Below are 23,588 nucleotides of genomic sequence, written 5' to 3' on the forward strand. Positions count from 1 at the left end.
CTGCATGTTTTCCTTACGGAGCTGTGCGTCTTGATGCCTTTTTACCCCTCTCCTGTTTCTCCTCCATGCTCTTAGTTTCCAGGCAGCTCTGTTCCCTCTGATAACTTTAACTGCTTCTCATCTGTCATTGCCTGTAAGAACACAGTCTGTCCAGCTGGCTCTTCTCTAATGCACTTGTGTCTGGTTGTGGCTTTGACAACTAATCTTGTACGGACTTTTATCCTCTCAAACTAAACAAGCCAAAGTCAACATCATTTTGCTTCCAAAATATTTCGTTCCCAGGTGCTCGTTTGTGGCATTAACTTTTCTGTCACCACCACAAAACTCACCACTTTGTTATGGTTTTCTTTTAGTTATTCCGTGTGTCTTCCATATTGTCTCTACACTATATAATCTTTCTATAAACCTACCATCTCCTGTCACCATATATCCTTAATATTGAATAATTATTTGTGCATAGTGTAATAACTTACGTTGTTGTAGGACCTGGATGTCCTAGCCTTGGACAAGATTATAAATTGATAAAAACATTAAAAAATGTAAATAGTTGTAATTCAGCATTAATGATGATTTTGCTGTTTTTTAAGGCAAAAGAAAACTTGTAAGTGTTGAATAATACAGTAATACTTAAGTGTTTGTGGATGTGAAGGTGAAGGTCTTCATAACTGTGGAGAAGAGCCTGGGGAAATATGAAAATACATGTTTGAAAAGGACAACTGAGTGGTTGGTAGTTTTCAGCAGGACACTTAACTGTAACAGCAGGAATTTATTGTCACAGGATGAAAGTTCACAGATCATGGGGAATAGACCATCAGGGGCTGTGGAAGTGAAAGCAACTGATACATCTTCATATCAATACAAAGCAGGTTTTTCAAAGGGGATGCTTTTGAACATAAAAGCATTGCTTTTATTCTCTTCTCCAATTCCAGTTTCTTCTCCAAGGATCAAACATTATGATTAATATACCAGTGCTACCAAAGTTGATGCATTCTTTGAACTCACTTTTTCTTCTAACTTTCCTTCTCTACAGGATCTATCATATTGATGACACCTCTTCAGGGTCTGGAGATGGACCCCTTGATTACAGCAGAGGTTTTGAAGTGAGTGATGTTTTGAACCAGTTTCTTGGGTTGTTGCTGGTCGTTTGAAAGAGCAATAATTAGTGTTGATTTTTTTATTTTCATAGATTTTCATTAGTAGAAGTGGTTGTACTTAAAATTCCTTTTACTTCTATCTTTTGTACATAAGTATTATATTTCTTCCCTCTGGTTGGTGCTGTTACTGTGTCATTGTGTATTACTGGAAATATACAGCAAACTGTAGGGAACATATGTTACATATGGAAAAAATATATTCTGGGTGTGCATAGTATGTGGACACCTGCTGTCTTCCTGGTCAGAAGCATTTCCCCTTAACTTCAACAAAATATAACTTGGTTGAAACTTTGTGATCTTTTGTAGTATTTCAGTTTATGTGTGTGTGCAAGTGCTGGGTGTCCTTACTGATATACCCGATATAAATTAATTAACAGACCTTATGAGTCAGGTATTGTTGCTTTCTGGTGTTTTCTGTTAAACACCTGTTACATTCTGGGTTTCTTATTTTTCTGGAGGGAGGGGCAGAACAGTAAAGGAAACTGTTAATATTTTTGTCATGATTCCCATAGCAGAGGCTACTGATACCATAAACTATCCACAGACTGTGCTGACAAGGTTTGATAGCCCCTTTTTATGTGGACACTTATATCTTGCTTATTTAAATGACGTTCTTTCTTTAGCAGGGCATTCTTACCTTTGCAGGAAAACTGATATTGGTATCACTTGTTTACTTTTAGGGAACAAGAGATCCAATTTGTGCAATAACAGCATCTGATAAGATACTACTTGTGGTAAGCTATATGATTAACACAACTCCTAATTATCTCTTGCTCTTGTAGGTATAAGATTATTCTGTGTTCATAAACAGTCATAATTTCAAAGCATTTCTGAATTTAGAATTTACACAGACAAAATCTCTTTCTAAACTTCCTCAAAGATAACTTTAACAGTTTCTTCTGTTAGCCTGGATTCTTTCTTTGGGAGGGCTAATTTACTAAGTACTTGCAATTTAATTACAGACTAGTTGCCTGAGTTAATACTTACACATAGGATTTTATAAAGCTTAGGTCAGGACTTAATTCTGTAATCTGGGTCCTGAGAAATCTCTTTGAGACAGTATGTTCTAGACACAAAGATTTAAAACATTTGCCTGTTACATGTTAATGGTATAATGCATGGTACTGTACACAGAAGAATACACTGATGGATTATACAGGTGTGTGAGGTATTGAATCATGCCAAAGAGCTAGTGTATTTTTTTTGTTTCAGGATGGAAAGTAATCTCAGTAATGAGCAAATTTACATGTGGGCTTTAAAGCAAACTAATTGAACAGAACAAAGAGACAGAAAGAACATTGTTTCTTCCTGTTATCCACCTTCCAGGAAAGATCTCGATGTTTTCTCATGTTCTGATACCAGTGTGGATTTTTGTTTGTTTTTTTGTTATATTGTTTGATTGGATTTTACAAAACCAGAGGGTCACATGAGAAAGCATGAACAAAAGAAGTGTGATGGTTCATAGCTGACTGTGGAATTGTTGCAGCTTGAAGAATAAGAAAATGAATTTCTGACAGTAATTAATCTGTGACTTTTTTTAAAAGGAAAGAATGAGAAGAAATGCCTTTGAGACCAGATCTGGATAAATGTGCTGAAGCTGAATCATATCATATATGCATGCTGAAGAATGCATATGATAGTGGTTCAATTTTCTAACACTTCTGAACTAATCTACTTTTTAGTCTATAGGGTATACATGTGTGAAAAAGTCAAAAATGATGATTTATGCTGAGTATTTTAGGGAATGCTTTAGGGGAAGTAAAAAGAAAAGGAATAAAGTTTTCATGCTTTTGGAATTTCAGATGTTCCATCATTTCCAACATAAGAGTTGAACAGTAGGTAAATCAAGGATATGTTTCTCACTTTACAGAAACACCACAAGAAAATAGTGGTAGTGATCATTTCAGTTCAGAGGTGTCACTCCTTTCAGCCTGATCGTGTTTTGACACAGGGAATGGGTATTTCATTAAAGATAAACTGGTATTTAGATTTGTTTTCTGTTATTCAAGCCTGTGAATAACCAGTGTACTTTACAGCATTTCCTTTTCAATCTAGCTCTGGTCTTGCAGTAACTGGTGGGACTTGTTGGTATGCAGAGAGCCCCACATGAGCAGAGCTGTCCTGCTTTCAGTCCTGGGCTGGTGCTGCCATGTGGAATTCTTTGAGGGGATTTACCAGTGTGGGACAAGGATCTTTTCACACCTCTCCTTTTTTATTATGTAGCATGTAGACCATGTCTAGAGGTTCATGGCTCCTGAAACTCTGTGGGTTAGATGCAGACTGTAACTGTTTGTTTTAACATTCCTGATTTAAGCAGATCTGTCAATTGTAGCTTCTTACAGTCTCTTGTTTAAATACCAAAATTCAGAACTTCTGGGGTGATGGTTCTCTTTTCACTCATGCTCTGTCACATCCCAAAGCTCTTTTGTCTAAAACAGCATATATATAAGACCATTTTAAAGGGTTTACTGATGGATAAATTCTCCCACTAAGGCAGCATTGCTTTCCTCTAGGGAAGAGAATCTGGCATTATTCAGAGGTACAGCCTCCCTAATGTGGCTCTGGTGCAGAGCTATACCCTGGACTGTCGTGCCTATCAACTGTCTTTGAACTGCAACTCCAGGTGAGTAACAGATCTGCTTCTAACACAGGTACCCAATTTCAGAATGAAGCACTAAAATTTGTAAAAATACCAATTCTGTGAAATCTATAATTCTATAATAATTATATACTAATTTTAATTTTGTATAAACCATTTATTAATTATAGTTGTTATTACTGGCTGCTTCACCATTTATTTACTACTGATTATTTTCATCTGGACAGTCATTGCTCTAAGACACTGTTAGCAAAGGACTCTATGCTTTACACCCTGTATACATGAAAATACCTTTGTTTTATTAGATAAACCAAACATAACCTTCCTTTGATCGTGACATGAATTGATAAAATTCTGTCATAACCTGAAATTTTATATCTAAGACTTCTGTTTGTTTCTGTGTCCTTCTAAAGCCTGGAAAATTTAAAGCCATTATTACAGGCTGTAACTAATGGTGATGTTTCTACGAAGTCTGGTTCTCCCGAGCTTCATCTGTGCCTATACTGAAGTTACTTTCTACTCAAGAGCTGTTTTTTTGCAAGAGAGTGCATGAGAGTGTTAGCAGAAAATGCAAAATACACAGGAATTTGCAAAGCAATTTTAACCATATTAAAATAACTTTATCATTTCAAACAAAAGCATAATGCATGTGTAGATCTATTGCTTTTGCTTAAAAGGTGGTGTGATCAAGTCAGAGCCATATTAATGTTGTTTTGAACCCAAGCCATTTTCTTCCTAAATGACTTTGTTTTAGGAAAATAAGCTCAGATCCATAAGCATTTTGAGGTTAATTTTCTGAATTGCATTTGAAATTTTAATAGGGATTAAGGCTGTCTACTTGTCAATATTAAGAAATGCTTTTAAACTGGCCTTGTGGTAAATGCAGGTTACTATGATTTCACTGAAGGCCTATGCAACTGTAACTTTTCAAATGTAGTCCTTTAGAAATTGTATTTTTTCCCATATTTTAAACGACTTCAAAGATTACCTGGATTATACATAATATTGCCTTGGAAAAAAGTGAAGAGCACCCTTTGTAAAAAGGCAAGAAATCCCATTTGTGGAATTAATAGTCTGCATCACACCACTGACTTTTTAATTTAATAATCTGCTTCATTGCCTCCTAGTAAATAAGGAAAACCTGTTCAGTTGCTAATTTGAGTCTTTGTCTAGAAAAGTTTGGTGAAGGACAAACTTGTAATTTATTAAACTTGGTATCTGATGTGTCTTCAAAATGCTGGATATAAAAATGGGCATATTTCAGAATCTTTGGAGGCCCAGGTCCTGTGTGGGAAGATAAAGAACATCTTTCAAATGTTCTGGTGTCTGGTCTCTGCTATGTAGAGAAATGAAAATCTCGATCTATGGTTCTGTGCTGGTTCTGGCACACAACAGCATCTCATGGAATCTGTAGAACTATGCTGTGCCAGGTTAGAGAACTGTTCCAGATTGACAGCCTTGGGTAGTGCCATTTAGCTGCCTTGCATTTCCCCTGTTTGTTTTTGTGCAGCCGCCTCGCCATCATAGACCTGTCGGGGGTTCTGAGCTTCCTGGAGCTGGACCCGCGGGCTGCAGACAGCACGGGACAGCAGGAGAGGGGAGAGCAGCTGAAACTGGAGCGCAGGGACGTCTGGGACATGAAATGGGCCAGGGACAACCCAGACCTCTTTGCAATGATGGAGAAAACAAGGATGTATGTTTTCAGAAACTTGGATCCAGAGGTAAATATCTGTGAGGATTCTTTCTGACCCCCGGTGCTCTATGGCACCAAACTCTGGAGCTCTAAGGATTCTACTTGTTGGGTAATTCTTCTAAATAAGCAAAGCAGCTAATAGTCAAAAAGGTTATTTATTACAAAGCACATCTTATTACAAAGCACATCAGTCTCAAAAGGCACTAACAAAAGCAATGGCAAAAGCAGCAGCAGTAAGCAATAAGCGAATGGCTGGAAGCCCTGGCAAAAGCCAATGGCTAAAAGCAACAACTCTCCCAATACATAGTCTTATATAGGACTTTTCCAACAAGCTAAGACATGAGCTTGGACCACCACTCTTTAACCTATTAAAATTCTAATTTCTTAGCACACCAGGTTATATATAACATTACACATAGAATCTATCCTGTTCTATCTAAGAAATGTAAGCAATATTCTTACTATAACTATAATGTCTAAGTCCTGTCTACAGCTATGGTCCTGGAGCCTCCACTGAAGATACCAGTATGTTTGCAGCCTTCACTAAAACACTCGCTGCTACTGTGGCATTTGAAACCTTTTACTCACTAAAAGCATTAGAACTCACTCTAAAACTTACTCAATCTCTGCACTCTGATTTCTCTGTGAAGAATTCAGAGAGACCCCTAACTCACTGACTCCAACAAATATCAGCATATGTAAACTCATTAGAAAAAGTTCACTCTTAAGTTCATGACTCTTCCTTGAATAGCATTATTCTTATTATTACCATTCAGTTCTGCAAGTGTTTGTTTATATAAACTTTCTTCAGGAAACCTCAAAATCATGTCAACTCACATGGGAATGAGAGTTATTTAGTTTTGGACCAAATAGCTAAAATGAATGGTCAGTCCTAGAGACATAAAAATGGTGTCATATTTTTCTTGAATGTATGAGATTTTCAGGAGGGTATTTTTTTGTCTGCTTTGAAATACATAAATGTAATTTTAGTAGAGATAGTTGTAAAACAGTTCAGTTGAATCTAAATATTGGCAGGTGTTATTCTATCTCTTTCTCATAATTTAGTTGAAGAAAACATGAGGATTTTTTAATGATGTCTTTGTTTACAGAATTGTCAATAATGTTAATGATTGTAGTGTTTGTTTCTTGTTGGAAGTGCAAATATATCCTAGTTTGAAGAAGAATATGTATACTTAACAGATTTGATTAGGATTTAGCATAATACAAGTTCATTTCATTATAACTTCTTTAACTTTAAGGAACCTATACAAACATCTGGATATATTTGCAACTTTGAAGATTTAGAAATCAAGTCTGTTCTTCTGGATGAAATATTAAAGGTCAGTATAATTAATTTTATTTTGTAGGAGAAGTTGGTGTTTATCTTAATGATAGATACCTCTTTTGTTGGGTGAAAATAAAAGTCACCAGGAATAAAAATATGTTTCTTTATCCATTATGTTAGAATCCTGAGCATCCTAACAAAGATTACATCATCAATTTCGAGATTCGGTCATTACGAGACAGTCGAGCACTGATTGAAAAAGTTGGCATTGAGGAATCTTCCCAATTCATAGAAGAAAATCCACATCCCAGACTTTGGTAAAATCTTCTATAAGCCAAATTTGTTTAAACTTGTCTTCTTTTCTATTCTTTTCCTATTTGGACAGATCTAGTATGAAAATAAAAACCCTCAAATTAAAACCAGCCAAAGCAGTATATGTTTTACTCACAATTATTTAAGATTTAATGAATGTTGGAGTACTTAGAATGTCAGGCATGTGCTGTATCAAAATAGTGGATATAGGGTACAGGCTCAGGACACCATTTTGTTCTGTGCTATATGGGTCCCAAAACACAGTGTTCCTTGTGTTTTGGAGGAAATTTAAAGGAAGTGAAAAGCTGACAGAAAGATAACCAAGTTGGTTAAAATAAATTAAAACTTATATATTTGATATTGAACATTAAAGGTAAAGGGACAGACAGTAGGATGAGTAGTTTGAGTAGGACTGAGTGTGCTGTGTTCCCATGAAGCATCTCAGAAGTAATCTGAGAAATGGAGGTGGTGGCATGCTTAGACTAAACATGGCTCAGCTATTAAACTGAAGTTGAAAAGCCTGCAGAGCAAATGTGTGAGAATAAGTCTGTGAAAACAGGAGTGCTGGAAATCTGTTTAATATCCCAACTTATAAGGGCTGGAAGAGTAAATGCCTCAGTAGATAATTTAGCTTGCATTGAGGGGGTTGGAGAGTTCACTGTTAATTATGGTGGTTCAGAGATGAATTTATAGAGTTGCTGAAAGACTGGACAAGACACCTTGCTTTAAAAGTTTGTCCCAAAAAACATTCCTTTCTATCTAGTTGTTCTGTCTCCAGAATGTTCATTTTGAAGAACAGGATTTGCTAGTTACATATTGAAGGTTTCTGTAATACTATAATTTTATTATCTTGAGAGTGTAGGGTAAAATATTAGTGTTTTGAGTCTTCCCTTTTACAAATGTCTTGAAGTAGCTGAAGATTTTTGGAGCTTTGAAATTGTTCATGCTTTTTTTGCTAGTACCATCTGTTCACTTAATAGAAAATGACTATTTGCTTTGCAAGTCTGTGTCTCAGTAAAAGTTCTATATCATAAAATCACAAAATAAATATCAAATTCTGTTCTCCTTGCTCTGGAATTTGCATTAATTTTATTTGTATTATGAGAGAAAACACGGCCATATTTATGAAGAAGAGATGGATTAGAAATGCTGGATATAAAGCCAATATATTCCAGATCAGAACAAAACAGTGACCTTGCTTCTAGAATGCAATGAATGGTGATGTGCAGATCAGTTGTAGCAGATCAGTTGATTTCTTTGATGTCAGTGATGAGCACTTGAGTTTAAGTGATACCAACCTTCTTAAATTGATTCAAAAATACAGAGCTGATACTGCCTAAGCATGGCTTGAGTCACTGAATCCAGCAATAATATTAGTGGTTTTGTCAGTGCCTTACTGCACTGATTGTTTTCACAATGTCAATCAGCCAGTTTAAATTTTAAAAAGCCTTATTTTTGCAGAAAATTCTAGAGCTCATTCAAGCACCTGATGCACACAGGTTGGCTCTGAATTCCCTATTTACAGAACTAATCAATGGAGCAGGACCAGTTACAAGGTTCCCCAAAGGTTTTCCCTGGAAGAAAGAAAAAAACAAATAAATAAATAAATAGAACTGCACTGAGACCAGCAACACATTTCACATGAGTGTAAAATCTTGCCCATTCCTCCCAAGCCAGTGTCCACCTGAACAGCTGTACAAAAGAATATGAACAATTATTTGAACATCTCTCCCTGGCCAAATACCAGACAGATCACAGAATGTCTTCAGAGTAAACACATGACTGTATTACCTAAGAAACTATAAATTGCAACATCTCATATGTCTTCTTTAAATAATTCCTAGTTAAATGTATCCTCATTTAATTTAATCTATAGCTGCTTTTCCATCTGCTGTGTTTGTTTATCACACAGGCGACTCCTGGCTGAAGCTGCCCTTCAGAAGCTGGACCTGCAGATGGCTGAACAAGCTTTTGTGCGTTGCAAAGATTATCAGGGCATTAAGTTTGTGAAGCGCCTGGGCAATCTGCAGAGCGAGTCCATGAAGCAAGCAGAAGTGGCAGCCTATTTTGGCAGATTTGAAGAAGCTGAAAGAATGTATCTGGATATGGACAGAAGGTAATTGCATGTAAACATCTCAGCAGTAAGCAAAGAAAAAAAAGTTGGGGGGGAAAAAAAAGCATTCCTTAATCAGGAATGGCTGTTTTCTCTGGAGAGTCTTTACCAGTTTCTGCAAAAACATAAAAGGGTCAGATGGAGAGAATTTTGGTTTATCCATAGATAACCAGTTCTGTATGTAAACCAATGCATTCCAAACTGTTTACAAAACCTTGGCTGCTCTAGGTAGTGCTGTGTTTTATAATGTTTTTTTCACAAGTATTTTGTTGGTATTTCAACTGGGATTCCAAAAATACAAACAATCTTAAATAATGTTTAATTTATGTGGTGTTGCTCTGTGCTAGTAGCCAAGTACACATTCTTCTCAATTACATATACAAACAACAGAGTTTTTAATGAACTGTAATTTTTGGAGAGACAGAAGGACTTTGGATGAAACTGTGAAACATTGAAACCAATCAGTGTAATTTTTGCTCAGGAATGAAAACAAACAAAGCAAAATTTTAGAATTGCTGGGAATATAAATTAACACTAAGTAATTAGCTAGAGCACTGTCTCTACTGAAAAAGGATAATGAGAAATCAGCAGCAGCAGTTGTGCAGTGTAGCCTGTAGATGGTGGTCAAACATGGAGAAACATGAATCACTTATGCACATGTGAAATTTTTAAGCTTTGATTAATGGAGCCATGAAAAACAGTAGGGAATGATGGAGAAAAAATTAGTTATTATTTCATGCTGTAAGAATGAAAGTAAGGGGGACAGGGGTGGCAGGGCAGAGGGAGAAGGCAGGAGCTGGACAGAGATGCACAATAGTGCCTGGTAATGTCCTGATTAGTTGATGGCAGTCTGGTGATCTGGGATGTGGTCTGCCTCCTGAGCCCTTCAGTCACACTGCAACACCTAGTTTTAGATATGGCATGTTCCTTTTCACATGGCTGAAGAGAAATATGGTCATAGAATTGCAGAAATCAAAAACTTACTTTATTGTTTACTGTTTTCAACTTTCACAACTAGAAAAATCCTGATAAGGATCTACCAAAAATCACAATGAAAAAAAATCTATTTTTCAAATATATTTTTAATATTTTTAGATAGATGCTCTTATTTAGCTTACTGCATTGACTTTCTAGTGCCTTCCTTAATTTACTTGTAAGGTGAGGGCATTTTTAAAAGGAGGGCTTTTTTAGAAGAAGGGTTTAGGTCTCTCCTATTTATGTTCTATGCACCTGCAGAATTACTTTTATATGAGGTAATATAGAATTATTCTGTTTGGAAAAAACACGCCAGACAGAGACACAGTGAGTCATATGTATGCATGAATAATAAAAAGGAAAAACTACTGCTGAGTCCTTTCTCCTTTATCCAAAAATCACCCTGAACCTGGAAGAGAAGTCTCTGATATCCATTTTATTACATCTCAGCTTTAGCCTCCATTATCCATATTTGTTGTTTCTTGATCTTTCCCCTCACCTTCCTTCTGCTTTTAGCCTTTTGCAGCTGCTGCCATTTCTTATAGATGAACAGAGGAGGAGGGAACCTGAAGTAACATCAGCCCAACTGTCTCACTCATTGAGCTCCTGACACAGGAGTGTGGCTGATACATGATATAACCTGTGAGCTCTCTTGAGTATCTGCTTTAATGGAATAGTGTTTAAAGCTGGGATCACTCTGATACCTGCACTGCAGGTTAAGAACACAAAAATACTTTTGGCTGCTTTTTGCTGTTTTGTTGTGTGTGACTTGTCCCTGCCGTGCAGAGATCTTGCCATCGGGCTGCGGATCAAGCTGGGCGATTGGTTCCGCGTGCTGCAGCTGCTGAAGGCGGGCTCGGGCGGCGCTGACGACGCCCTGCTGGAGCAGGCGCACAACGCCATCGGAGATTACTTCGCCGACCGGCAGAAATGGTGCGGGTGCTCCGCGGGAACCGCAGCCGGAGCTCGGGAAATGATTCACTGCTGACCAGACCTCATTGATGAGGAGGGACAGACAGCAGGAAAGTCAGGGTGCAATACATTGGATAATTGTGGAATAATGACATTCAGCTCACACTTTTATGGTTCCTTGATAAGATAAGCAGAGAGCTGTTATCAGCTACCTAAAGGGCAAAGGTGATATAAATCTCTGCTTTGCCAGAAGGAAGGCAAGAGAAATACCTATACAGTTACATTAGGCTGGATATAGAAAGTGTTAAAAAAGCCAAAAGTAATTAAAAGTAGTACAGAATTACTAACCACGAATATTTGAGAAGGTCCAGAGTTCTCTGACCTGGATCTGTCTGCAGTTGTTGCCCAAACTGGGCACCCAAGAGAGATTTTAAGGGCAGTGCACACCTGCAATGGTATTTCTCCAGAGCACATTTTTGCAGTCAGGTGCTTACTGATCCAGAGGTAATGTCTTCATAGCTAATAAACTTGCAGTGAATTTCTTTCGTTAATATTTCTTGTTGCCTTCCTTCTAAGCCCATGTCTTAAGAGTTCCACAGTTCCACTATGTATTGCCATTATCAAAACTGTATAGTCACAATGCAGCTGAAAACTTCTGATAAGATTTTGAAATTTGAGATGACTTTTAGATGCTTTAGATAACTTTAGAGAATGGTCTTGGAGGTTTCAGTGCTTGTGTTTTCAAATAAGGAAACACAACAGTAAAGCCCTTTTCTGGAAGTTTAGCAGTAAGTTGTCCATTGTCTGCCCTCATCTCTGCAGATATTGGAATACAGCTTTAAGAATTCCTTGACTTCCTAATCTTAGGCTAGTCAGAGAACCAATATTGCTACACTTCTAATATAATGATCTGTGAAAATGAAATTTTTTTGTGCATTTTCAAAAAACAGTGAAATTGTAACCATGAAAGTTTTTCAAGCAAAGTTACCTATTTAAAATAATGTGATTTTAAATTTGCAAATGTGGAAGGCTTACAGAATTAAAACTTTTCTTGTGTTTATACATCAGAAGGCACCACATTTTTTTTGTCTTATTAGGTTAAATGCTGTACAGTACTATGTGCAAGGACAAAACCAGGAACGTTTAGCTGAATGTTACTACATGCTAGAAGACTACCAAGGACTGGAGAATTTGGCCAACTCACTTCCAGAGAATCATAAATTGCTCCCTGTAAGCAAAAAGCACCTTTATTGTTCATTGTCTTATACCCAACTATTTATTTAAAATTTCCCATCTTGGGAGGGTTAAGAATGAGAGAAGGAATGCAATGTATGACCTACTCACTTAAGTACAATGGTGTTACTGTGGTGTTGATCTCTAGGTTTACTGTTATTTTCATACTCCATCACTCTTCCTTTCCCTTATTGTCCCAGCTTCCCAGAAAGACCTGACTGACAATACTCTAGAAGGAAGGGAAGTAGATGGGATAGGGTGTGTGGGATATATATAGGGTATAGGTGTGTATATGTAGCAGGAAATTACTGAGTAATAGCTAATTTAAAACTGTGCTGTGGTTAATTTAATCCAAAATCCTTGGAAAATACAGAACATGCTCTTTTAATGCCTTTTCTAGTAAACCAAGACATAGCATCTTCTTTTAACCTCATTGTAATAGCTTTCTTGAATTTAGAAGCAGAGTGTGAGACTAGCACACTGTTCTAAAGATTTACAACAATGCCTGGTGCCTTCACAGGATCCATGAAGCAAACAATCCATTCCCTACCCTCTTGGACTTAAATTAACCAAACAGGAGTGCTGCTGTTGCTGCACAATGTTCTAAAATTGTGGAAGTGAATTTAATCCAGTGCTGATGCTTTTTGCAGGATATAGCTTATATGTTTGTGAGAGTGGGGATGTGTGAGCAAGCTGTGTCAGCCTTTCTGAAATGCAATCGACCAAAGGATGCTGTGGATACCTGTGTGCATCTCAACCAGGTAAAACAGCAGGCAATAATCTGTAATAGTACCAGTTTAACAGTGAGATTTCTGTCCTAATGCCCAGTGGAATACAAATCCTTGTTAAGTGTCAGATAATTTTTCCTAGTTTCTGGAACATTCACACTTCAGTGCTTAAGCCAGTTCTCTGAGATTAACATTAGACCACTGGAGGGCCAGTGCAAACCTACATGCAGGGTATGTGGGCAGCATGCTCAGCATACAGACACTTGTAGCCTCTGTGGAGCTAGGATGTGCTGCCTTCTGATGGAATGGGAGAAGACTGGAGAAGAGATGGATGTTCATTCTGCATATTTTCTACATCCTCCTCCTTCTTTGTATAAATGCAGATAGATTTGTGACTGCATGAGGATGTAGCTGGAAAAAGCTGAGCTGGAAACTGATCTGCATGTTTATGACTAAAGCTGTTTCCTGGTATGACTTACCCTGTGCAAATGTCTGTGTCAACACACATAAGGGAAAATCTGAGGATGGCTGTGAGGAACTCGATGGATGGGAATGGCAGGACTGACTAGGGCTGGATTTATGTGAACAATGTCTTAGTTTATGGATCTGAAGAGCTATTAGGTGTGAGATTCAATTAATATCTCAATTCTGTCAAACTTTTCATCTGGGGCAAACACAGTAGCCAAACCACTGAAGATCAGGAAAATTCAACAAAGATCAGAAAAAATGAGGTGTATAGAAGGATAAGTAAAGTGTTACTGTGTGCTTTAAGCTACTGAGCTGAGATCCTCTTTCAGACATGCTTTTGAGAGTCTGGTTTAAGCAATATCAGAAGTGTTGAAATCCACATGTCCAGCTATGAGCTGCAGTGAAATGATTTTGCATAGCTTTTATGAAAGTAGAAGCAACTGTTTTACATGTGGTTTTGAACAGAGGTCCAGCATTTTTTTCAGTACTGCTGCATCACAATTGGCAATGATGTAATCATTTGTATTCTCTTGTTTTTTATGTTAATTTTATAGTAGTCTGATTCAAAATGGTGATTAAATATTACACACAAACATTGCAATCTGTTGATGAATAACTGGTTTGTTTTGAGAGTCTGTTTGAAAAAATGAGATTAATAATTGTCTGCTTTAATTTCTAGTGGAATAAAGCTGTGGAGCTGGCTAAAAATCACAATATGAAAGAGATTGGTTCCTTGTTAGCCAGATATGCAAGTCATTTACTGGAAAAGAATAAAATCCTTGATGCCATAGAACTCTATCGTAAAGCCAATTATTTCTTTGAAGCTGCTAAACTCATGTTCAAGGTATAACAGGTTTTATTTTTGTCAAATGACTGGGTTTTTTGGACTAGCTCTTACTATTTCTGTGCTACTTTTATTCTCTTGGGGTTATTTTACTCTTAACAATGTCTAGACAATAAGCAGATGTCATCATACTTATGCAAAGATGAACCCAACTCCCAGAGTTGAGGTATCTCTAATAATCACCCTGGGTGTCTTCTGCAGCTAGTGAAGAGGAGACTTTGGGGACACAAACCATGAATTTATTTATTTTGAGACTTTCACTTCAGTAGGAGATGAACTGCACCTCAGAAAAGGTCCTGATGCCCTGCATTGCCTAGTAAAAAGAGTATACTGGCCTGTGGTGCAATGTCCGCATTATTTTAGATACCATGGGAGTTATTTTTGTCTCCTTAAAACAAAAAAAAAAAAAAAAAAGAAAAAGCACTGTCAATAACTAGAAGTTAAATTTTGGCATTTATTTAATTATTTCCTTCATTTAGAAATGGCTGTGATGTGCTTTGAAGATAAAGATGTTGCTTTGATTTGGTTTGGCTGCAGAGATTTCTCTACATAGCTTAAAGTCTTGTAGGAGTGATAATGTAATTCTTACAGAAAATATTTATAGCAGAATGTGTATATATATATATATATACACACATATATATATATATATATATGTAATATGTTACTTTCAAAAGCCATTCTTCTTTTCTGGGAAAACCACCAGACCTTATTGAAAGCTATGCATGTGTTTAAAATTTGCTATTTTTTAGTTTGTTTTTATACTAGATCACTAGACTTATACATGGTTACACTGATTTATCCTTCCTGAGAATCTGGCTTTATATACATGTTAGCTAAATAAATATAGAATAAAGTGCATACTTCACTTTGACATTTTCATTTATAGTTCTCTTTGCAGTCTAAATTATTACATTTAAAGGCAGAATAATTTTTGGCATGACTTCCTAGATTTGTGCAAGCATTGCAGTTGTCCAAGACAATTAAATCCCTTTGTTTTTTCTTTTCAAGATTGCAGATGAAGAGTCAAAGAAAAGGACGAAGCCTTTGCGAGTTAAAAAGCTTTATGTGCTATCAGCCTTACTTATGGAACAGTGTCATGAACAAATGCAGAATGCACAAAGGGGAAAAGTTAAAGAGAACAGTTCAGAGGTAGTGTCTTTTTTTTTTTTTTTTTTTTCCCCTTTCTGGTATCTGCTAGCTAGGTCAGAATAAAGCAAGCCATCTTGATGGGAGCTTATAATAGTTTTTTAATAACCCTTTTCCCTGCTAAGAACTAAGCTTTCCTTTAAGCCAGTCCCCCATGAAAACATATTATTTTAAGTACTATTTTTAAACATTTAAATTGTATGTTTTAATAGTTATTTTTCTTCCTAAGTTTTTTTTAATGTTTTCACTGCAACAATGAAACCCATACAAAGAAACTACAGATTTTTTTCTTCCTGCAGGACTCTTGTGTCATTTAGGAGTAATTTTTGATCCCAAAATGTGATCTGTGATTAGATTAAGCTGTGTTGCCTGTAATTCAGCAAGGAGATGAGTCCAGATACAGGGGAAGCAAATGGAAGATTTTTTTTTTGTCTGTTCACACATTCATCTTCATATGCACAAGTGAAATAGTTTAAACAAATATTTAAGAGCTCTGGTGTTGAAATGCAGTATTAATCCAAACTATGAACCAGGCAGCAGACATGCACAAGATGTATTTGTATACACACGTATATGCTATTTGTCTTTAAAAATCTGCACCATATGTTGTGCCTGTGCTCTGGACAGAATGCCTGACAATTTGGTCCATTTGTATTTTTCCGAGTAAACATGGACAGTGGTGTAATCACCAAGTATAGAAAAATTCTTTTCATATAGGCCCATTTCCTGCTGTATCTGTTTCATATAAAAATTACTTGTGATACTGTTTTTTTTGTTTTTTTTCAGAGTGCTTCAGCTTTGGCTGGTTTGCTGGAAGAAGATGTTCTTTCTTCAACTAATCGCTTTGCAGACAATGCTTGGCGAGGAGCAGAGGCTTACCACTTCTTCATACTTGCACAAAAACAGCTCTATAAAGGTTCTGTAGATGCAGCACTTAAAACAGGTAAGAATTCGTTTTCAACCCTGTAAAGACAGCACATTGCTTCATTTATAGCTGCCACATTTTTCAATTCTTAATAAGTCCATGGAATTTAAACCAAAACCACATAATGTATCAAAAATGGCTGCAGTCACAATACCTGGAAAGGACTTTGCTGAAGAAAATGCAAATTTTTCCAAATATTACCTGGTAAATTGGTCAATTTCTGTGGATGTTCTGCTGACTGTTTTCTTTCTCTCCCTAAATTATAAGGCATGCATGAATTTACATCAGATCTCCTTTTTTTGTAGAGCTTCACAAAAAAAATCTGTGGGCATTAGAGAAACAAATAGTGCCTTGTACTTCGTCCAAGTAATGAAGATTTCAAATCTTTCTTATATTTTTTAAACAACCAACCAAAAGAAAGTCTTTCAAGAAAATGCCAATTTCCAGTGAAATCTCTTGATATTTTTTAGAGCAATGCTTCATAGTCATGTCACTAAAAGACTGTGGTTCATTTTGTCCAGTTTTTAGAATGAATACTGTCATCTAGTAGCAACTTTCATACAGATGCTTTCACTTCTGAGAAGATGTGTAATAATTTCCTTGGATTTCTTTTTTTTATTTAGCTCTTCATTTGAGAGATTATGAAGACATTATCCCTGCAGTTGAAATCTATTCCCTTTTGGCACTCTGTGCATGTGCAAACAGAGCATTTGATACTTGTTCAAAAGCCTTTGTTAAATTAGAATCCTTGGAAACTCTTACGCCAGAGCAGAGGCAACAGTATGAAGACCTTGCTCTAGAGATATTCACAAGATACAGACCAAAGTATAACAAAAAATCTGATCTGGATGATGTTCTTGAGAGGTTGGTTTATTTTTATATGATACTATAATAATACTATCACTTTTTTCTTGCTGTCCACTGTATTTTGGGTTTTGTGTGTGACCAAATTAATTAAGTGCTTTGCTGCTTAAACCAAGTATTGAGCAAGAATGAGGCAGGAGTTAACAAGTTTGGAGGAAGCATTATACAGTAGTATATTGTTTGGGAAAATAGACACTGTCTGCATTTGAGGAACTGAGCATAAAGATGTAACTTTGTCTTAATTTGATATGCAGTTAGACAAAGCACAGGAGTTCTAGGACCTTTGAGACTGTGTCATGTGACATTAAAGTAAGAATGTTACTGTTTACATTTCCACCCTTGGGTGATGAAAGTATCAACAAGGGACTGTTTAACCATTATTAACTAACAAGTCTCCAGTGTTTCGTGAAATACCTACATGTAGTTGGTATGAAAAGAGCCATATGTGAAGTTAAAATTAGTAAGGTCACACTTAAGGGATAAGCCCTTGGAGTGGCTGTACCCACAACAATGTATTTGACATGTTTCCTGCTAAGGGCATGGAACTTGTAAATATGGAAATCCGTTGTGAATCAATTTACTTTTAGCAAACAGGATTTTAACCTGTTTTGATAGATCCTATTGTGCAGCTGTGCAGAATCTCAGTAGCAGCTGTCAAGCTGACCCTTCAGACTCCAGAGGAAGGAGTGTAACAGCAGTGCAGGTGTCTAACCAGGCCTTACCTTTCTGTGGCCTTCACTGCTTCTTGTCACCCCATCTTTTGGATCTGCTGCTCCTGATTTGTTGACTGTATGGTTTTGGGGGTGAGCATTCTCTGGTGTGAAGATTTATATACTTAAACAGTGAAGTGTTACATGAACTAATAATCAATAATTGGCACCCCATACTTTTATTCTTTCAGCTTTACTTTTTTTTTTTCTTTTTTTTTTATCTAGTGGAGATGGTAAACTTCCTGTGTGTGTTGCAACGGGAGCCCCTATCCTGGATTATCGATTCTGGATGTGCAGTGTGTGTAAGCACTGTATGAAAGCCAAAGAAGCAGGCCATTATAATGCCTGTCCTCTGTGCCACAGCACAGTAAGCTGAGGACAAATCCTCTGTCTCTGCATTTATGACTGCTAAAAACAGCCTCTGAAATGTTAACTATCTTTTGAAATACAACTCAGGTACTGTATTGTAGCAGTTAGTGCTGCTATTAGAGAAAAAAAAAACCAAAGCCAAAATGGAAAACCCACAAGAGTAACCTTTACTGCTTCCATTTATCTGAAGAAATGACTGTGTAAATAGATTCCATTTTTTGCTACACCATAAAGATTTAAGGTAAAAGCATTCTTTTTGAATTGTATATTGAGCCTAGTTTCAAAACCATATGAGTTAAATGTAGGCTCATATCAATATGTTCCACTCTGAGAAGGCTCCTTTTATTGTCTAACTCCATAGGAAATTTCTGGGTTTTCTCATAATTCACAGTTTTTGGAAGGAAGTAATTCCTGAGTTGAAATAATGTCACAATAATTTTGATGATATTATCATATATGTTTTTGTACTACTGTTTAGAGTGATACCAATAAGCATATGTTAGTGCTGGTTTCTTTTGCCAAGTGTATTTAAACCCACCACAGCAATAAAGGGCTTGAAAACATGCAGCAGTCAGTGTGTCACTTGGGTTCCTGAGCTTAGGTGGTGTCATCTTCAACAAGTTCAGGAAACCTCCATGAAGTTGTAACCTAGAACTTGGCATTTTTCATGCAGCTTGAGAGAGCAGCCTGCATCTGTTGAACAGATTTCAGGAAGTGTCACCCTTGTTACACACAAAGGTCCAAGGAATGATGTCTTGCTGTCCTGCCTCACTGCTGGTTCAGGGCTGTGCTCTGGCACTGCTGCAGGGATGAGCTGCCCCAGCACCAGCCAGCACTGACAGGAGCTGTGAGCTGTGAGTGTAGGATCCCTTCTGTGCTCTCACCTAACCCTGGGCCAGGTCAGGATAAACCCCATCTCCCTGGAATCACAGTGGTACAACAGCCGGGGTTGGAAGGCACATTAAAGACCATCTTGTTTTAAGCCTCTGACAAGGCCAGTGACACCCTCCACTACACCGGGTAGCACAAACCTATCCAACCTGTTGAGTATTTGCAAGGACGGGGCATCCACAGCTTCTCTGGGCAACCTGCTCCAGTGTCTCACCACCCTCACAGTAAAGAATTTCTTCCTTATGTGTAGTTTAACCTAATTCTCCCTTGTCCTGTGCCTTTATGCCCTTGTAAACAGTCCCTGTCCAGCTCCTAGAGCCCCTCTAGGCACTGGAAGGTTCCTGTCCAGGCTGAGGAGCCCCAGCTCTCCCAGCCTGTGTCCTGAGGGGAGGTGCTGCAGCTCCGGCCCCGCTCCCCGCCGTGCCTGTGCTGCGGTGGGGGTCTCACGCGAGCGGAGCAGAGGCGCAGCCCCGTGCCTGCCCGGCTGCTTGTTACGGGAATATTTCGCTGTTTTTGTATTTCGTGAGTATTTCGTGTCCCTCTGTGCGAGCAGCTCCCTCCCCCAGCGCCGTCTCTGACGTGGCCGCGCGCCGGCGTGCCCGTGACGTCAGGGCGCGCCCGCCCCGCGTGACGTCATCGCGATGGCGGGGGAGGCGGCGGCGCTGCTGGCGGCGGCGCGGGCGGAGCTGCGGGCGCGGCGGCTCTCGGCGGCCGAGGAGCTCCTCAGCCGCTGCATCGCCGGCAGCGCCGCGGGGTAACGCGGGGAGCGGGGAGCGGGGCGGGCGCGCCGGGCGGGCCCCGCTAACGCCGCTGCCTCTGTGCCCGCAGCGCCCGCAGCGAGCTGGCCACGGCGCTCAACGACCGCGGGCAGGTGCGCTACCTGCGCGTGGAGTTCGCCGCCGCCCTGCAGGACTTCACGGCCGCCATCGAGTGCCAGCCCGGCTTCGAGGTGCCCTACTACAACCGCGGGCTGGTGCGCTACCGGCTGGGTACGGGCCGGGCACGGGCACGGGCGGGTTCGCAGCTGCTGCCCGCCCGCTCTCACACCCCTGCTGCCGTCAGTCGAAACGTGCTGTTCGTGGAGAGCAGCAGGAGAGGGCTGGGTGACCCCAGGAAAACTTTGCGCTGGGGTAAAACAAGCCAGTTCAAGCACTGCTGTTAATGCGAGATAAAGCGCCTCCCAAGCGGCTGTAGCTGCAGTGGGCGCAGCCTTGTCGACTCCCAGTGTCTGCCGCCGCCTCTGGCGGATTTCTGCCCCGTTTTCGGTGATGCCATCACAAAGTGCCAGCCCTGTGCCTTTTGTTGGAGCTTGGCTGCTGCAGAGTTCGAGGTGCTGGGGAATGGAGCCTTGGGCACCGGCTGGGAGCTCTGCCTGTGTGCCAGCTTCAAGGCAGCCTCTTTATTGGTGTGGGCTTTTTGTCTCCTTCTCTGGGGGGTAAACTGGCTGAGCTGAGCCTTAAGTCCATTTGAGGTTCAGAAATACATAACTCTGGTTCTTGGTGTGAAATCCCTTGGCTCCCAGTTGGGCCTGGGAGAATCCAAGTGTAGAATACCCAGGAAGCAGCTGCTACTTTGTGGGTGGAAGTATTGGGAGATGTTCTTGAGTAGTGAGAGGTTTGTGAGTATGAGCAGTTACTGATAATTTTACTTTTCTTTTTTTTTTCTTTTTTGGGACAGGAGACTTTGATGAGGCCATGGAAGATTTCAGAAAAGTATTAGAGTTAAACCCCCAGTTTGAAGATGCTGCATTGAGTCTAAAACAGGCTATTCTTGATAAAGAAGAAAAGCAGAAGCGGGGTTATTGAAAATTCAGGTAGTGATATGATGTGAAAATATTCCCCTAAACATGTGATTTTTGTCATTGATGGATAAAACAGAAGATCGTTTACATCTGTTGAAGAACTTCATTCTTGGGTGAACAAGTTAAAAATTGATTATGATTGCAAAATAAACTAGATGTGGTATTTTTAGTCTTGAGGGAAAGTATGATGTTGATCTCTGTGAGACATATGTACAGATTTTGTACAGAAATACTTGGTTATTCTATAATAAATGTATTGTCCGGATTAATTGAAAATAAAAGAAATGAACGTGTATTTTTTATATCTCGTGTACAGAGTTTACTGTAGAAAATATTCACAGGAGGAACTGTGGCTTTCTCTGTCTTATTGAAGAGATCAATTCCCTGAAAAATACATTGTGAAATCCACCTGATGGAACTAGCTGTGAATACCTGAGAGCTCAATTTCTCACGTGGTAGGAGGGACCATTACTGAAATCTGTAAATCATCAGCAAGAAGCAGCCTTGCATGTTCATGGCAATGTCAGTTTTAATTAAATACTCTGAGATAGCCTACATGAGCAGTAGAATTCTGCTTTTTAAATCAAATTATGACAGTGGCATTTCTGCTTATGGTGAGTTCCTCCATGGGTGATCCTGGAGCCTGCACAAGCACAGGGCTCACTGAAGATGGTGAGACCCTTTGGGTGAGTCATGAGAGCAGCCTGGAGCCTCTGGATGCCCGTCCCAGCAGCCTCACTGGGATCTCTTTCAGTGTGGGGATAAAACTGCAACAGCCACAGTGAGCAAATTTGAAACGGGGCTGAGAAAATGCTGCAGTTACCTCATGCTCTTGACACTTGACTGCAGCCATTTGAAGTTACAGAAATATGGTACATATACCAGGATGTGACTATTCACAGTTTGTGAAATAGGCAGTGTCCTCCTCAGAAGTCTTAATTTTGGTCATTTCTTGATATATTAAACACATGCTTCATTACCATTTATCTTGGTGTTCTGTCTCCAAACAATACAGATAATTGTTCAATGACTTGACACACTTAATGCCACCTCAGTCTTAAAAACTAAGAAATCCTACCAACTCTTGACTAATGGTGAGAAGGTGAGCTAGAATTAAACATGTTCCTGACTGACTGTGCCAAGACAATTAAAAAATTAATGTGACTTAAATTTTACTGTGGGAAGAGAGATCACAGGTGTGGTTCTGCACAGAACACTTAAAACGACAGTATATAGATCAAAATATTAACAGTGAATAAGTATTTTAGAAAACAAAGATGCTAGAGATAATGTTCCAGCTTGTGTTGGTTTGTGAATGTTGCTTAATTACTTCTCATGCAATTTTTGGCACAAAAGTACAGCACTGGGCTGGAAAGCAATTGCCAATTCTCCACAGTATTTCCTTGTCTCTCCTGTGAAAGGATGAGCTGTCATCATGCTGTTCAGCATAATCTGAAGTTCTTTCAAGGTAATTTTGGCCAGTAGGGTTTTCACATTTTCTCCTTTCACATGCACACGAGTACTTAGTTCTGGTTTTCAGCCTGAAATTAGTAACTAGCCCTGCTGGTTTCAGCTGGGGTAGAGTTAGTTTTCCTCACAGTGGCTGGTATGGGGCTGTGTTTTGGATTTGTGCTGAACACAGGGTTGATAATATTGAAATGTTTTTGTTATTGCTGAGCAGGGTTTGCACAGAGCCAGGCCCTTTTCTGATAAGTACTGCCATGCTTGGGAGGAAGCTGGGGATGCCTGGGAGGGTGGGAGGAGACACAGCTGGGACAGGTGACCCAAACTGACCAAAGGGATATTCCACACCATAGGGCATAATGCTCAGTATATAAAGTAGAAAAAAACCCCAAAACTTGAAGAGTAGTATGTATTTAGTAACTCCCCTTGTCCTGCAATATTTCCTGTTATAAAACTTTAAGAATTAAAAGCCTAATGGAAAATAATCAAATTCTATGTAATGTGTTGTGAGATTCAGGCAATCTCAGCCTGCAAAAGGAGCAGGGTTGTGTGCTTTGGAAGCTTTGCAATGCAAGATGCTGTAGCTTTATACCTTCACTGGGCTTTAGGGGCTGTCTCTATGTGAGAATTCCACACCTCATGGAGCTCCTGGGTCAGTCCTGCCCATTCCACTGCCTTTGCTGAAGTCATGGGGTTACACCAGTAAGTCAAACAGATGTTTGCTGCTAATGCACCGTGACTCTCTTTACTCTGGCCAGAAATATTTCAATGTGAATAATTCTCAGCTGCTTTCCCAAGATCTCCTACCTATAAACCTACTGTCCCAAACCCTTGACTTTCCTTCCACAGCTGTCACTGGCAGCCTCTCTTGTTTGGCTTGTCCCTTGTAGCCACGGTTAATTTGGCAATGAGTGACTGTTCTCACCTGATGATTTACCTCTACACTTATGAAAAACCCTGTGAATTCCATAATACCTTACAGAATGTCAAAGAATAACATCACTGCCTTAGAGAGCAAGTCAAAGAGTAACATCATCACCTGTGCTTTTCCCTAGGACTCTGTTTGTCCTACTGCAACGTGGGAGGAGGAGTTGTCACA

At 39.0% G+C, this 23,588-nt stretch overlaps 2 protein-coding genes across 4 annotated transcripts in view; both read left to right on the forward strand.

Annotated features, from left to right (window-relative positions):
- WDR35 (WD repeat domain 35) overlaps positions 1-19,111 on the forward strand; it is a 47,769-nt gene extending 28,658 nt beyond the window's left edge. For 2 of the 3 annotated variants that reach the window (XM_079297907.1, XM_079297905.1), the window contains exons 13-27: positions 1,031-1,100; positions 1,835-1,888; positions 3,668-3,777; positions 5,264-5,474; positions 6,706-6,786; positions 6,912-7,048; positions 8,956-9,159; positions 10,918-11,064; positions 12,141-12,273; positions 12,927-13,037; positions 14,152-14,316; positions 15,328-15,468; positions 16,252-16,408; positions 17,014-17,254; positions 18,190-18,907. In XM_079297907.1, coding sequence (XP_079154033.1) covers positions 1,031-1,100; positions 1,835-1,888; positions 3,668-3,777; positions 5,264-5,474; positions 6,706-6,786; positions 6,912-7,048; positions 8,956-9,159; positions 10,918-11,064; positions 12,141-12,273; positions 12,927-13,037; positions 14,152-14,316; positions 15,328-15,468; positions 16,252-16,408; positions 17,014-17,254; positions 18,190-18,340 — 2,113 coding nt within the window. In that variant the 3' untranslated portion in view covers positions 18,341-18,907. Of the gene's footprint in view, positions 1-1,030; positions 1,101-1,834; positions 1,889-3,667; positions 3,778-5,263; positions 5,475-6,705; positions 6,787-6,911; positions 7,049-8,955; positions 9,160-10,917; positions 11,065-12,140; positions 12,274-12,926; positions 13,038-14,151; positions 14,317-15,327; positions 15,469-16,251; positions 16,409-17,013; positions 17,255-18,189 lie in introns of all 3 variants that reach the window. The other variant, XM_079297906.1, reaches the window with a different exon arrangement.
- Positions 19,112-19,821: 710 nt separating this feature from the next.
- On the forward strand, positions 19,822-21,327 carry TTC32 (tetratricopeptide repeat domain 32). Its single transcript, XM_079298895.1, has 3 exons — positions 19,822-19,978; positions 20,053-20,213; positions 20,902-21,327. The coding sequence occupies exons 1-3, from the start codon at positions 19,866-19,868 to the stop codon at positions 21,027-21,029; spliced, it is 402 nt and encodes a 133-aa protein (XP_079155021.1). The 5' UTR covers positions 19,822-19,865; the 3' UTR covers positions 21,030-21,327.
- The last annotated feature ends 2,261 nt before the right edge of the window (positions 21,328-23,588 follow it).

The sequence above is a fragment of the Erithacus rubecula genome, assembly GCF_903797595.1.
Source record: "Erithacus rubecula genome assembly, chromosome: 2".
Lineage (NCBI taxonomy): Eukaryota > Metazoa > Chordata > Aves > Passeriformes > Muscicapidae > Erithacus > Erithacus rubecula.